We start from the raw sequence: 15373 nt of genomic DNA on the forward strand, positions 1-15373 counted from the left end.
TTTACATTAAAATAGACGCGAAGACGCTCGTCGGAGTCATGGCTTTTATTGTGACGGTACGTCTAAGTAAATTATATTGTACGATGAAGAAAATTAACCAGATAGTAAATCGTCCATTAAAATGAATTCCAAAGTTAAATATATGATGTAAAAATCAGTCGAAACGCATAATCGTAACAAAAGCGCAAGGTACTGAATAGATTGATGTATACTGAGGTGTTACGTTATTTGCTGTGTTTTATTATATTTAATATGCTGCTACTAATGCTTTGAATAGATTACGTAATTTCCTCCCAGTTAACACCAAAATTGCGCTCGCACACACCTTACTCCTACCCATTCATAATTAAGGCGACTCATGTTATTTAGACCTCACCGAAGAGCAATTAAACAAGCTTGAGCGTCTTCAAAATTTATGTATCCGCTTCATATTTGGTTTTCGCAAATATGATCACATTTCTCAATTTCGTACTCAACTCAAATGGCTCACTATCCGTTTTCGTCGTAATCTGTATATCCTGTCTCTTCTTTACTCAATCCTTTTTAATCCCACTGCTCCTGATTATCTAAAAGACCGATTCTTGCTTGCCAGCAAGGCTAATGATCATACTTTACAGTGTCAATAACCTCCGCCTCAAATTTCCCACTCATTCTTCTTCCTTTTATTCTAAATTCTTTACTATTCAGGCAGTTCGCCTATGGAACTCACTACCTACCTCTATTCGGTGGGCTCAAACTCTTACTAGCTTCAAAACCTCTGTTAAATCCTACTACCTCTCCCTTTAGTAGATACTATTTTCCTATGTTCTCTCTTCGTTTTCCTTCGTCATTTTCTACTGTTGTATGTGGGTATTTATGTATATATTTGATTGTGTATATATAATATATGTGTGTATGTATGTATTTATATATGTTTGTATATGATAATATTTATATAATAGTGCGCCATTTACCCTTTGTCTTTTTCTCAATGTCCTCTACTCAAAGGTTGTCTGGAAGAGATTGCTTAGCGATAAGGCCGCCTTTTTTATAACTTCTCATTAATATTTAATATATTTGTTATTTCTCTTTTTGCTTAGTGTAATAAAGTAAATAAATAGATATGGTTAATTGCATCTTAAAGTCTTATTAATTATAAATAAATGAAAATCTTATTAATCTTTTTCTGATGATTTCATTTTCAATGTTGTTTGTTTCACTTCCACTATAATAAATTATTGATTATAAATAAGTATAAATAAAGATTGATAGTAATAGGACTGGCATAAAAATTAAAAAATAATATTGTTTATAGGTTCACATAGATTAAGGATAGTACTTGTCTTTGTTTTATCAGAAATTATTTTGACAAAGCTTACTTTTCAATAAAATTGAATATGTAGTATTTTTTTAATATTAAAAAATAAACACCCATTTTATACCTCTTGAAATATGCCGGGTCGAAGCAAAAGGTCAGTTTGATTTATTTAAATTAATTTCCTCTCGTTTAATTTATGTGAATAAATACCTATTATATTTTAAAATATATATCAACTAGATTTTACAATTCCAAAATATGCATTATGTAGACATGAAAGATAACATATGAAAGTGTATCTTAGTATAGATGGGATATCTTAGTGTCATAAATATCCAAACTATGACGATTACTATTTTCTATATAGTTTGATTAAATTTATATTTTTATATTAAGCGTGTATTGACAAAACTTTATGTATTTCTAAAACATATTTATTCTGTTTTCTCTTTTCATACATTAAAAATATAGGTATTTATTAAATTGGCGATAAATTTTTACACCTTTTATTTTTTTACTTTACCTAAAAAAATTAACTAATTTTAAACTCTATTTTCCAGCAGAAGTCGTTGGTCTATCAATAGGCATTTCCTTTTCGTCATAGATTAAGAATATTATCTACTTTTCATTCGTCGTCATTCATTCATTTATTGAGATTTCATTCTGCTTTGCTGTCTTTGTCTATCAAGTTCTTTTTATTAAATTGAAAAGAGAAAGAATATTTGTTCGACATTTAAATTTTCTAGAAAAAATGTCATATCATGTCATTCGATATTTTGTCAGTCATTTGCGGTTGGTCCAATTTGACTTATAGTCGTCAGTGGAGCTTTAGTGTTCTTTGATATTCTTTGAGTTCATTTATTACCGTATCATTGAAGTGTCTCGAAAATGCCTCGACGAGGACGTTCTGCAAGTCCCCCACCAGCGCCACAGCGAAGGTAATTTTTATTAAATGGAATTATTGCTTTTGTTTAATAATCATATGATTTTGATAACCTCTTAAATTGCAGAGCTGCTCCAGCTCCAAGCAGCGTCCCGGCTCATGCACCTCAATCGAGCCCTGCTCCGGCTCAAGCTCAGCCCCAGCAACCATCCCTTTTCGGACAGATGGCTGCTACTGCTGGTGGAGTAGCTGTGGGATCAGCTATGGTACGTGATATTATTACGTAACCAAGTAATAATTTGAAAATTAAAAATACTTAATATATTTCCTTTATGATTAAATATTGAAATATTTTGTGCAATCATAATTATATTACATTTTAGTTCTAAGACTGGCGTGGAGCCAGTAATGTGAAGATGGTCACGTGTGTGACGTTATCTTGAGACATCATTACTGTTTTTATATGAGCAGTAAACATGTTTTGCACAATGATATTTGTAACTTTTCCATTTTAATTGTACAAATATAAAAATATTTTGCTATTTAAAATTTTTTAGTTCATTTTTAGTACATTTAGGTTTGTTTTTAAATATTAATTTAAAATATTAAATAGTTGATAACTTGAAGCATTTATTCTTTGTTCTATATTCCTGGAATCAAATTAAGATTTTACTCTGTTAAAGATACAGTGATTTCAACCATGACAAAATTGATATCAAACCAATACGGATATTTCCGTTTTGTAATTGTATAGATAGCAAAATTAATTAAATTAAGAAATTTAATGAAAAATATTTTTTTATTGTTGAAATTATTTAAAAATTTTATCTATATTTTGGCTGAGGGGTAATAAATGAATAGAGTGGTATATCCACTGCTATATGAGGTATTTTATCCTTCTCTATCTTATGAAGACTTAAGATTTTTTATTTTTGTATTACTTATAGGTAGTGAAGCGTTTTACTTATTCTTCCAATAAATATACAACTATAATAATGAATATTTATTTTTACATAAATGTATTTTATTTTATATTTTTTTTTCCACTTTATTTAAAACGGTAACATTACAATATAATTCATAACTTTTTAATTTCAATGTTTCCTCTGATCATAATTCGATATCTGCACTCTTGAGCAGTCTTAATGCAAAAGGTTACAAATGATTCTAAAAAGAATTAGTACTTAATTAAAATGAATTAATATGTATATCTACATTAGATAATAACATAAATAATAAAAGAACATTGTTACAGTTATCCGTTACTGTTATAAATTGCAATATCAATAGCAATCATTAGAGTTGTTACTAACAAAGTAACTTTTGCTTTAAATAACATTTTAGTACATTTCTCACCTACTTCTTAATCTTGTTTAATAGTAAAATAAACCACCTAATTCTTAATGTTTTAAATTTTCTTAAAAGAATTCTTTTTATTTGTATTACAGGGTCATATGGCTGGTAGTGCTCTAACTGGTTTGTTCAGTGGTGGCAGCAGTGAGCCAGCACAGCAGCAGCAGCAGCAACAGCCCCCAGCTCAAACTTACCAACAATACCAAGGACAGCAGCCCCAAGGTCCTTGTGCTTGGGAGATCAAGCAATTCATAGAGTGCGCCCAACAACAACACGATTTGTCTCTCTGTGAAGGCTTTAATGAGGCTTTACGTCAATGCAAAGTTAACAACCACATTTAAAATAAAAATTAAATAAGGTGTCCCATTTACATAATGGTTTTCTCCATCAAAAATTCTTTGATTGGATTATACAGAACATGGGCAAATACAATTTATTGTTTTAGATCATACCTTACTATAAGAACTTTTTGTTTTAATCTACTAAATGTTGGACACCTTCCCAGTCATTTCTATGAGAAATAGACAATAGCAAGGACAAGGGAGACAGTTGATTTTTAGAAAATTTTAGTGTTTATTATATTGCTACATTGTGATGTAAAATTTAATTATTTATAACAAATGTAAACTATTCGTTTTACTTAATTTTTAGTGAAAATTATATATGTAATAAAAACAAAAAAACCAATAAGTCTTTTATTAAAATGCGACATACTGAGTAAAGTCTGTATTCTTGTGATAAAATTAACTGTTAAATGTTAAAATCTAAATAAAAAAATATCTTAATCTTTCGATCTTTATTAAGTTATATTGGGTATTACAGGCTTTTATTGTATATTACTGGCTCTACCCTGCTGTACTAAGAAACTGGTGGTAAAGGTCACTTGGAATAATGTGCAACGTCGGCACACCAATACCTAAACCATATTTTTATTTCTTTTTTAAACGTATATTCTTCATTTATATATCCAAAATAGTTATATTACGCGTGACTCCTTACCGGCAGGGTAATAAGTTGCTATAAAAATAAACGCTAAATATCAAAATTTTAACTACGGCTGCTAACCCGACTGCCAAGCGTATGGGATCTCCATATGGGAGACTTTAACAGTAGTAGTCACTACTGTTAGTCTCCCATATGGAGAGCCCTATGTCCAGCAGTGGACAGTTAACGGCTGGTATGGTGATGATGATCAGAAATTCTGTCCATATTTTTTTGGTATTTCTGCCAGAAAGATAGCCAATATATTGGGCTTCTATTTCCATTAGAAAACCTAAATTTAATTACTTCAGTATCTAATAATTTATAAATAATTAGATAATATCAATCCTTAAACTGGAAGTATGTTGTTTCGATTTTGAGGATGCCATAATAATGTAGGAATTTAAAGAAGACTCCAACCGATGTAAAAAGAAATTATAAAAAAATCATTATGTTCATTAAATTTATATAATTTGTTGATGCCAGGAGGAATCGTAATACTCCTCAGTCTTTTAAATCGTAAAGAATCAAAGCAAATATATTGTTATTAAACAAGCCGACGAGTCTTTTTGTTGTTAATTATTTGCAAATTGCAACGTTGAATAATTCGTTATTCGTTTATTAGTCGTTCTCGCTACTCCCGCGCCGAGCAACATGCGCCAGCATCACCACCTCGCATCATAGTCACGCCTACACCGCAGCGCTCCATGTTCCGAGATGCAGCCGCTGTGGCAGGCGGCGTCACTGTGGGCACAACTATGGTATGATTTTAGACAATATTTAAGTATTTACCTATTTAAATACATGATTAATTTTGTTTAGATATGTTGGATTTTAGGAAGATTTGTTATTTTTCTAGATAATTATAATTAGATATATTTTATTTTATATGACATGAAATGGCAAAGTTGATTGCCTACTAATGGGGTAGGGGTAATCTATCGGGGTGGGAGAGGTATGATGATTGTTAGTAATGCGCACTACCAGTCGCATTGTTAGCAATATATCCTGTCAGGTCGACCTTTCCTCACCTGGAAACCATCGTGCTGAATTCCAGGTGTATTCATCACGATGAGTTAACTGACCTGCCTTTTAATTCTCGCCTATCATCCCTCACTGGGGCCCCGCCAGCGTATACAGTTAGCGCAAGCGGGGTACTATTCCAATATCATTCATTAAAAAACCCATGGACATGACAGAACACATTATGATGTCCATGGTATTCCACATGTGTTGTCATTCCTAAAGACTAAGGTGTTGTGCCTCTGTACCCGTTAATTTTAGGGACATTTAGCGGGGGAAGCGATAAGCAGCATGTTTGGTGGAGGCCGTCGGCACCAAGAGGTCGTTCAACAACTGCCGCGAGACTACCAACTGGGTTCAGAGCCCAGCGGGCCCTGTGCATATGAGATTGCGCAGTTCTTACAATGTGCCACGAACAGGGAAAATTTGCAAGAGTGTGAAGCTTTCAACGAAGCGCTCAGGGAATGTAAGCGGCGGAACAGTGAGTATTCACGCAGGTGCTTTATTATTGTCTGTACTAGTATTAGGTGGGCCTTCAGCTGATTTGCTATTTTCTGTATCTTATAAAAAAATATTCGCTATTGACGAATTGGCAAGCTGTGTCTGGTACGTCATTCATGTGGTATGTTGCCAAATACAGGAGCTTCGAGAATTACCTACCTACCTGCTTCTTTTTTATCATATTGTTCAAGAAGCAGTTTTTTTTTATGGATGTAAATAGAATTGTTTTGTTATCCATCCTAGTGCTACTGGTTAATGTTAGTGGTCTACCAGTTAGATATGTATAGTGTTAGGTAAGAATGGAGTTAGTTTATTTTGGTCTACCGTTTATGGCGTAACCACTAAGATTTAACCACGTTGATTTCAAAGGAGATAGCCTTGACAAGGTGAATTGCTACTCCTCAGCAATATTTGTTAGTTAAATTACAATGGTAAGTAGTTTGAGTAGCTACATTTTTCCTTTTTTTTGTTCCAGGAATACCATAGAATTTGCATCTAATCCAATATACCACATCAAACAATAACTTTTTGTAATAAAGGGTTAATAAGTAACTTTGTTTTAATTCATCCAGGTAATTGCTAGTAGTTTTATTCATTAATATTTAGTAACATTCGTCTGGTCGTGGGCCGTCGAATTTGCTGTTCAAGTACACAAAAAATTTGTCTCGGTGGTTTTATGACGTCACATTCTATTCTATTCATACATTTTAACTATCTCTGCCAATATTCTATAGGATTGCTGTGAAAATGTGACAAATTTGCGTTTATAATATTAGTACTTAAGGGATATTTCCGTGTAGTTATGGATATATTAATCATTAAAATTAACCAAGCTTAAAAGGCGCCTATTATATTAGCAGTGCCATTGTGACGTAAGAAGTTTTGTAATATTATATGTAGATAGTTCTAGACGGGAGTTTGCTTTTGCTAAAATAACACTTTTTTTAGCACATAAACAATGAAATATAATATTAAAGGTTCAAGAGAAATAATTCTTCATTTTAACCTGAGGCAGGAATTTAAACAAAAAATTAATATATATTTTCCATTGGTGGCTATTATTATATTTTGGTAGTATAATATATAGTAGTCGAATGGGTTAAGGAATTTTTTTTTTAAATTTTGTATATATTGATTCTAGTTATTCGGATCAAGGATAGTCTTATGAATATGCATTTCTTGCTTGTTTATTTCTAAAACTAAAGGGCATTTTACAATTTACCTAAAATTTAAATTCATTTCACGGAATCTATACGGAAAAATGTTACATTTTCCGTATTGTCCATAACATTGGCCCCATTTATTAAACAATAAAAATAATCATTATCTGCATATTTAATTCCCAGATCAGGTAAATTTTGTAAAACAGCTTTTGAATATTATTTTATTGAAAAAGATTAATAAGTATTTTGCTTTTTCTATATCCTCTTATCTGTGGATAAAAAGCATTATCAGATGATTGTAATTTGTTTTTCAATTGTTTACTTTTATCGAAATTTTATTAGTTTGACCAATTCACTTGACTATAATATGGTTATAGTTGTGATGAAATTAAAACAACAAAGTACAGGTGTATACATATAAACTTAAATTTTATTTACACCTTAGTACATACATATTGTGACCCCTTTTTAGTAATAAAGATTCCATGGAAATAATATAACCAAAAGTATTGAAGATTTTGTGAAATTTTTAGATATGGCCTTGACAAATTTACAGTATTTTAGAATTCCTTTACATGAAAATATTGTTTGTTGAAAAATATGGATATTTACTGTAAAATAAAATTCTATACAATAAATATTTCTGTACAATATTTAACAAATACAACTGAAAGTTTACATTTTGGCACATTTAGTTTTTTAGCAGTATATATGGAATCCTTAATTTTAAAATGCCTGTATGAAAACATTATCTCTTTGGAGTTGCGCAATCTAAATTTCACAGTACTGACCACTAACAATGTATAAGGTATAGAAACAAAATAACTTATATGCAATTAACTTGCAAATAGAGTAAAACATTTGCGTAACTTTGTGACAGAACATACGATAAGATAAGTAATATAAATATATAATACATAAGATAGTAACTATTAACTGTTAAAGATAGGAATAACATGCTTTATTGTCTATATAATAAATAATTAATTTTCCACGGCGAGCGAAAATAAATCGTGAATTTGCAAAGTAAATTTTAAATATCGCCTTTGTCATGTTATTTCTTCTCTTTTATAACAAAATATTTTGTATATATATTTATTCTCTTGATGTGTATATGTAATTAGTACCTGTACCTATGCTATATTGTTCGGCATATGCGAGACCCGTTTTATTCTATTGTGAATTCGTTCGTAGATTCGTATATTCGCCTTAAACATTAAAATTCAACTAATAATATGTTTGAACGCTTAAACTAAATCAGTCTAATTCTTAAAGCGACATTATAATTATGTCTAACAATAAAGCTTAAACGAATGCTATAATCACACACTGGAAATTTTAACATTAAGGCCACTATGTTTCATGTTAATTTGCGCTTAAATTGAATTTACATTTATTGTTAAATTATAATATTAATTCTCAACTGAAATTAAAGTTTAATTACATTTTTACAATCAAGTTTAATTCTAAGTTAATATGGCGGGTTACTAACATTTTATCGGAATTTAGATCTGATTTATTTTGGAATTATTTAAAAAATTAATTTCAATTATTACAATTTAAATGATATTTGAACACAATTATTCGAAACAGTTAATTATTATATAGCATATTTCCTATACTTAATATTTCAATATAACATCACAAACAATGCACCAGTGCTTAAATATTATCAAATAAACCGATGTAAACAATGGACTAAACAAAGCCCTAATTTCCAAAAATAATTTAAAGCTTATCACATACTTTTACACTCAGTGTAAATTTAAACTTTCAAATATGTAATCCTGCTTCTGCGTAAACAGAACGGTTTTAAATATTCGCAAATATAAGGCGTGTTATATCGTAACAGATTTACAAAATATTTAACACAATCTTAATAACCTACAGTATAATTATAATAGCCCTTTAAACACGTAAAATTTACATAGATCTTTGTTCGCACCAGTATTTACATTGCGAAATATATGACACAGAATTTTCTGATAGTATTTGGATTCGTCAATGGTGATCTCACGTAAGGAGTACGCGCGTAAAGTATCCAACATACTTCAGTCCCACGAGTCACACGTCACAATCGCGTTTCCCACAGAATGAGATGTGCGTCTTTGGGGTTAGGATCTGCGGCTGGCGCAGGTCTTTCTGCAGCGTCAGCGGTTTGCCTCCAGTCTACGTAGCCTCGACCGCCTACAATGGTCACTACTGACCTTCGGGCCGCGCTTTCACCAACTACGTAATCAGCACCGCGGAGGCTCCTCGCTGCGTTTTTAGGCGTTGGTCTCTGTTCGTTAGCTGAAGCAGAATCGCTCCGAGAGACTGAGCGCTCAGACGCTGTAGATTTCCCTGAAGACGAGTCTGGTGTAGAAACTGCTACGGGTGCGAGTCCAGCTGCACCAGATGCCCCGGAGCTGTTTCGGGAAACAGCGCGCAATGCCATCGACTCTTCACTGCCGGAAGACGTGCACAGACTGGAAGCGCGCGAATCTACTGACCAACTAGACAAGTCGAGACTTCTTGGTCGACCAGCTCGCATTCTCAATCTACGATCGAGGGTACTGACTCTGAAAGGTATTGCGGCTAATTCCGGATCACTCCGTCGCAATGCATCGCCGCCTGAACCGCTCACATCTCCTTCGCCCACACAGTCTTTAACAAACATTAAATCTCCAAACAAACCATAGACATCACATGCATTCAGGTTGGCACACTTTGGTAATGTTTTACTAAGCCGCACATCTCCTGGTTTCTTCCTCCTTACGACTGCTGATTGTACGCGTTGCGGCCGGTACGGACTTGATTCTTCTGATATCCGCCTTTCTAGTTTGGGCTTTTCGTTATCTTCTTTCGCTTCTTCTTCTTTGAATTCTTGTAAAGTGGTAGTGTCAGCGAGAGCCCGCGCGTTGGAGAGATTGCGTCGAATAACATTTACATCTACATCTCTCGACTCCGGTAACAAAGATAACAGGAATGTTACGGGGCCAGCATGCGCGTGGTACGATACAGCAATGTGTCCACCGATCAGCGGTAGTCCTTCTAGTTTTGGCAGTGGTACTGTGACCGTGACACCGGCTGTCGTCCCAACCCACAGCAATCCTTGTCCAGCAAGTAAAGCAGATACGTAAGCTGGCTTGCTTCCTTCTCTGGCTCCTATAGTTTTCGCCACGTCGGCGGCGATGTCAATATTCTGGAGGTGTTCAAAGGTTTCTGCGTGGTATAGGCTGACATATGTAGAGTCTGAAAAAGCAGTCCACAGTCCAACGCCAGAATGTGCTAAGTATCTAACTGAGCGATTGTCGTCGCCTTTTAATTCTAGTATACGCATGATTTCTGCTGTGAGTGCATTTATGGCGAACACACGTCGCGCGCATGTCGCATATATAATGCCATCTATTGGCAGGACGCAGTGCACGGGTTTGTCTCCTAGTTCAATTGCGAGAGGTTCTTGCAGTGCCCAGGAATCGTCGTGATTCCTCCTGAAGACCGATACTCTGCCGTTAGCAAGACCTACGAACATGGAGTCACAGTGGTAGCGTATTTGTGTTACGGCAGCGATGGTGTGGACCTCAGTCAGTTTTTCCTGTTTCTCTGGTTCCACGCCGGAAAATATAATGATCTTCTTGTCCTCAGTGCCGAGCCAGACTGTGTCGCCGCACAGTGTGGTCACTTGTCGAAGTCCTTTTGCATATTCCATTGAGGTCACCTGTGAAATAAATGATAACATTTATTCTGCTTAGTAGCAATATTAATCAATTAGCTATGTAAAAGAAACAAGACGACAAAAAAAAAGTGGTACTAATGTTGTGGCAATTATAGAAACAATTATGTACTTAGTCCAGAATGCAATTTATTTTTTACTTTATATGTATTTATATACCTCTCAATTAAAATTATAATAAGATATCAATAAAAAAAACGTTTCTTAGTAATTTTATATACAATGCTATTTAGCAGCCAAACAGTATTTATTATTCATAAAAAGATAAAATTTCAATTTCAATAAAAATGATCTAAATATTGGAACACTGGCCCTATACCTTGGTGTCGGGTAAGTCGAGCGTGACTAGGGTCTTGAGCTTGGCGGCGCGATGCGTGAGTACGGCGACGTGGCTGTCGGCGCCGCCGCCCGCGCTCACCCACAGCAACGCGCGTGCACGCCGCGATGGACCGCCGCCCGCCCCGCCGGAACAGCCGCTCGACGTGTAGAAGCACCCACAACGCACCTGCCGTACAAATACATTTCTGCTGATTGATAGTTTTATAACTATGACTTTATTAATTATAATTACATTTGCAGGCGTTCATAGGTTAGTTAACTTAAGTTACAGTTTTTACGTTCAAATATAAATTAGTTTTTAATCATATTACATAAAAATTTGGCTTATAGTTTTACGACCGGCCGCCTACCTGACGTCAACCCTCTTTGGGAATGCATTTTGTTGGTGGTTTCCGCCATCTATGGTATAGAGGAAACAAGGAAGGGAATGTTGGAAAAGCGTAAAGGTAAATGGTAAATAAGAGGAATAAGGGATTTATGTGGGAAAGGAAAAGGGGGACACTGCAGTTGCGGAAAGGACTGGCACACTGCAGCGGCTCGGGAGGCCGGGGTTGCACATCCGTATGCCCTTATTCTAGAACCGGATAGATAGACAAGAGCATTACCAAATATTAACACTTTTATTTTATTAATTTGTAAAATAGAAAATAGCCTCACCTCGGTCAAATTCTTGGAATTGTAGACAGGCGTGGCGGCGACGAAGAGTGGCATTTTGTGCGGCGCGTGGTGCGGCGCCGGCAGCCTCCACGCGGGCGAGTTAGCCGACGCCTGCGCCAACTGCGCCAGCCGCAGCTCGGTCGCCCACGCGAGCCGCGCGCCCGGCTCGCGGGCACGGAACGTCACCGGCTCCTCGCGCCCGCGCACGGATAGCTGCAGGCAGCACGAGTCCACCCATGCCATCTCGTCGTCTTTGCGCTGTCGAAATAGGCTCATGTTAAGTTTCGAACATGTTTTTTTTTATACAACTTAGAATGGCAAACAAGCTGACGGCCCACCTGATGGAAAGTGGTAACCGTCGCCTATAGACATGAGCAGTACCATGGACATAACAGAGTATACTGTTTCGCCCATGATACCCCCCATGCGTTGCCATTCCTGAGGACTCAGGTGTTATTCCTCTGTACCCAGTAAATTCACGCCATATCCCACCCTTCAAACCGAAACACAGCCATGCGAACACATCTGCTTCACGATTGAAATACCAATGGGACAGAGATACCCAAGCAATCGACTTTTGTACATGTATTCTGTTATGTATACATTTAATATCTGTAAGCGTCGAAACCAATTTCTATTAGGTGTGCAAGCGCGGATCCACAACCTTTATAGACTTGTGATGTCACACTTACGATCTATTCAAGTGTAAATTTTCGCTTTGTTTAAACATATTTTAAATATTTAATCGGGACTTAACACGATGTACGAGGTTTGTCCGGAAAGTACGTATAAAAGTTTTTTAAAAATTTTATTTTACAATTATTCAGGTAAATCAATTTTATCCCCTTCAAAGTACTCCCCCTGTGACATAATGCACTTGTGCCAACGCCGTTTCCACTGTGAGAAGGCTCCTTGAAAGTCCTCTGGTTGTAGGTTTCTCAGCTGCCCCGTCGTAGCTTTTTTTATCTCATTTATGTCCCCCAAATGCCGCCCCCGAAGTACCAATTTGGTTTTTGGGAACAAGAAGAAGTCACACGGGGCCAAATCCGGCGAATAGGGGGGTGTTCGGTCACCGTAATGGAATTTTTACTCAAAAACTCACGGACAACAAGAGAGGTGTGGGCAGGGGCATTGTCGTGGTGAAGAATCCAACGCCCCTCTCGCGCCAATTCTGGACGAACTCGTGCCACACGAGCTTTGAGGCGTCTGAGCACATCGACGTAGAATTTTCCATCAACTGTCTGGCCTGGAGGGACGAATTCTTGATGGACAATCCCCCGAACATCGAAAAAAACAATCAACATTGTCTTGACATTTGAGCGGGATTTTCTTGATTTTTTTGTTCGTGGTTCCCCGGATGTCTTATCGAATTAGATCGGCAAAAATTTCACGGCCATTCTTGCCGAGTTTCGAGAGAAACTTGATTACGACGCGCTGCTCTTCAACGGAAGCGGGCTCCATGCCGACGGGGTTTCGTTAAGAGGTAACTTCACAGATGGCGTGACAAGCCAGTTCGCACCGCACGGCGGTCAGACCAGAACTGAAGCATTGTTAGGGACATAAGGAAGGGGTCCTGCGCTTACTTGGCCTCCCCACTCCTCTTTCTCGCATTCCAGAACACTTTTATACGAACTTTCCGGACAGACCTCGTAAAAGCCTTTACAGATAAATAGTATGGCCGACGTTTCGACGTCATAACTACGACGTGGTACATAACCACGTCGAAACGTCGGCAAGAAAGCTGCAAGCAAGTACATACTATTCACCTGTAAAGGCTTTTACATAGCGTTAAGTATCGATTTTGTATTAAAAATTGGGTGATATTATATGTAATGCCTTCATACTTTTAATATTTTTGTAACTTTCGTAAGTAAATTAATATTTTACAGGATTTGGCCAACATGGAACTATACACTGTACAAAGTCTTAGTCAAGGTGTCATATATTTTGTAAATTTTTTCTTTATACAATTGCACTATATCGATCATGTGCGAGTTCATACTTCGACTTGCACTTGGCCGATTTTCGGGTGGATATGACCTTAATTTTTTTTGAGAGATGGATCCATGATGGATGGATTTGTCGCTTTAAGTTATAAAAAAAAATATCTATGGCAGGCAATCAGTAAAGTCAATTAGATAATAAATATACTAGATCTTATTAAAATATGTCTTTATTGACTTTATCTTTAGAAGATTGTAGATAATATAGAAGGTTCGGATTTAACTTGAGATTTGTCAAATATGTATTATTGATGATGATAAATATGTATTGATAGATGTCAGATAACTTTCTTTCAATCAAAATCTTTTAGATTGTGCTTTTTATACTACCACAACGCATCTAGTTTTCTAGTTAAAATTTTCGTATTTTTAGACCTTTATTTCAGGAAAATTATTCAGTTTTACTGATAGAACACATCTTTGAAAAGATGTTAATGACTTAAGATTTTAACTTGTATACTATTAGATATCTATAAAATAAATATAAGCTCACAACTAATTAGGTAATCGACTGTTGCTATTGTAGCGGACACAACATTGAACTTATCTATATCAATTTATTTATACTTTATGGCACGCGCTAGTAATAAATATAAATATAGTAGAAAACAGTATACAAATACAGTGGTACCTAAACATACGAGTTTAATTCGTTCCGTAATCTTGCTCGTATCTCGAAGCAATTTTTCCCATTGAAATTAATTGAAATGCCATTAATCCGTGCTCCCAAAAAACCACCTTAGTTGTTTTTGTTAAGTGTTAGTCTGAGGTGGGAGAAACTGTTAGACACCAATATCCACCCCGCATATTGGGGTCGTGTGCAGCGGTGCAGTGTGCGATTCCTCGTATCTCAAATCTTGCTCTCATCTCAAAGGAAAATATCGGTTGCTCGGCGGCTCGTATCTCAAAACACTCATATATTAGGGTACTCATATATCCAAGTACCACTGTAAATGTAAAGCGAGCTTAACTCGAAGAGATTTCTTCTAGTCCAATTCAAAGTGAAAAGTAGTATAAATGTAAGGTGTAAGATCATTATAAGGTGTCATTTGTATGAAATACCAACCTGTATACTTTGTTGTATGTTTTGCAACAAGGTCTTAAACACCTCAGGCGCCAGCTCCGGGTAAGGGGAGCGGAGTGAGGCGGCGAGGTCGGCCATACGCGACACGGTCTCGTAGTCGTGCATGAGCGTCGACATCTCGTTGCACAGAGAGTCCGCCGTCGATGTGTTCAGGTGGCCGTTACTGCTGGAGTTGGACCGTAGGCTGCCGCTGCGGTTCATGCCTATTATAATTATAAGACATCATTAAGTACGTTTTAAATAGGGACCATTTTTTTGTGAGATAGCGGACATGTTTTGAACACATTCGACTGAAAATATTTTTATCTAAATAAATGAAACAAAGTCGGGTTAGTTACACCATTTATTAGTGAAAATGGTTGGACAGATTTGGT

General features: G+C 35.9%; 3 protein-coding genes across 8 annotated transcripts in view; 2 read left to right on the forward strand and 1 right to left on the reverse strand.

The window, feature by feature from the left end:
• The first annotated feature begins 1339 nt into the window (after positions 1–1339).
• Positions 1340–6590, forward strand: LOC113520696 (coiled-coil-helix-coiled-coil-helix domain-containing protein 10, mitochondrial-like). Its single transcript, XM_026906103.3, has 4 exons — positions 1340–1451; positions 5140–5275; positions 5799–6018; positions 6514–6590. Exons 1-4 carry the CDS (start codon positions 1432–1434, stop codon positions 6522–6524), a joined length of 387 nt encoding a protein of 128 aa, XP_026761904.2. The 5' UTR covers positions 1340–1431; the 3' UTR covers positions 6525–6590.
• Positions 2070–4223, forward strand: LOC113520586 (coiled-coil-helix-coiled-coil-helix domain-containing protein 10, mitochondrial). The gene is made up of 3 exons (XM_026905963.3): positions 2070–2235; positions 2308–2446; positions 3629–4223. Exons 1-3 carry the CDS (start codon positions 2186–2188, stop codon positions 3872–3874), a joined length of 435 nt encoding a protein of 144 aa, XP_026761764.1. The 5' UTR covers positions 2070–2185; the 3' UTR covers positions 3875–4223.
• A 1013-nt stretch (positions 6591–7603) lies between the features above and the next one.
• LOC113520836 (rho guanine nucleotide exchange factor 10) overlaps positions 7604–15373 on the reverse strand; it is a 48899-nt gene continuing 41129 nt past the window's right edge. For all 6 annotated transcript variants that reach the window (XM_026906251.3, XM_026906250.3, XM_026906248.3 and 3 more), the window contains 4 exons: positions 14982–15202; positions 11913–12170; positions 11236–11421; positions 7604–10901 (listed from right to left, as the gene is read on the reverse strand). In XM_026906251.3, coding sequence (XP_026762052.1) covers positions 9273–10901; positions 11236–11421; positions 11913–12170; positions 14982–15202 — 2294 coding nt within the window. In that variant the 3' untranslated portion in view covers positions 7604–9272. The remainder of the gene's footprint in view (positions 10902–11235; positions 11422–11912; positions 12171–14981; positions 15203–15373) is intronic.

This window comes from Galleria mellonella, unplaced genomic scaffold (genome assembly GCF_026898425.1).
Source record: "Galleria mellonella isolate WM207_F2 unplaced genomic scaffold, CSIRO_AGI_GalMel_v1 utg36, whole genome shotgun sequence".
Taxonomy (NCBI): Eukaryota; Metazoa; Arthropoda; class Insecta; order Lepidoptera; family Pyralidae; genus Galleria; species Galleria mellonella.

Bases quoted from the DNA above. Each gene is read 5' to 3' on its own strand.
- LOC113520696 (XM_026906103.3), top strand. From the start codon at position 1,432: ATGCCGGGTCGAAGCAAAAG. The intron at 1,452-5,139 runs GTCAGTTTGATT...TTCGTTTATTAG, and splicing joins ATGCCGGGTCGAAGCAAAAG to TCGTTCTCGCTACTCCCGCG. The intron at 5,276-5,798 runs GTATGATTTTAG...CGTTAATTTTAG, and splicing joins TCACTGTGGGCACAACTATG to GGACATTTAGCGGGGGAAGC.
- LOC113520586 (XM_026905963.3), top strand. From the start codon at position 2,186: ATGCCTCGACGAGGACGTTCTGCAAGTCCCCCACCAGCGCCACAGCGA. The intron at 2,236-2,307 runs GTAATTTTTATT...CTTAAATTGCAG, and splicing joins CCACCAGCGCCACAGCGAAG to AGCTGCTCCAGCTCCAAGCA. The intron at 2,447-3,628 runs GTACGTGATATT...TTTGTATTACAG, and splicing joins TAGCTGTGGGATCAGCTATG to GGTCATATGGCTGGTAGTGC.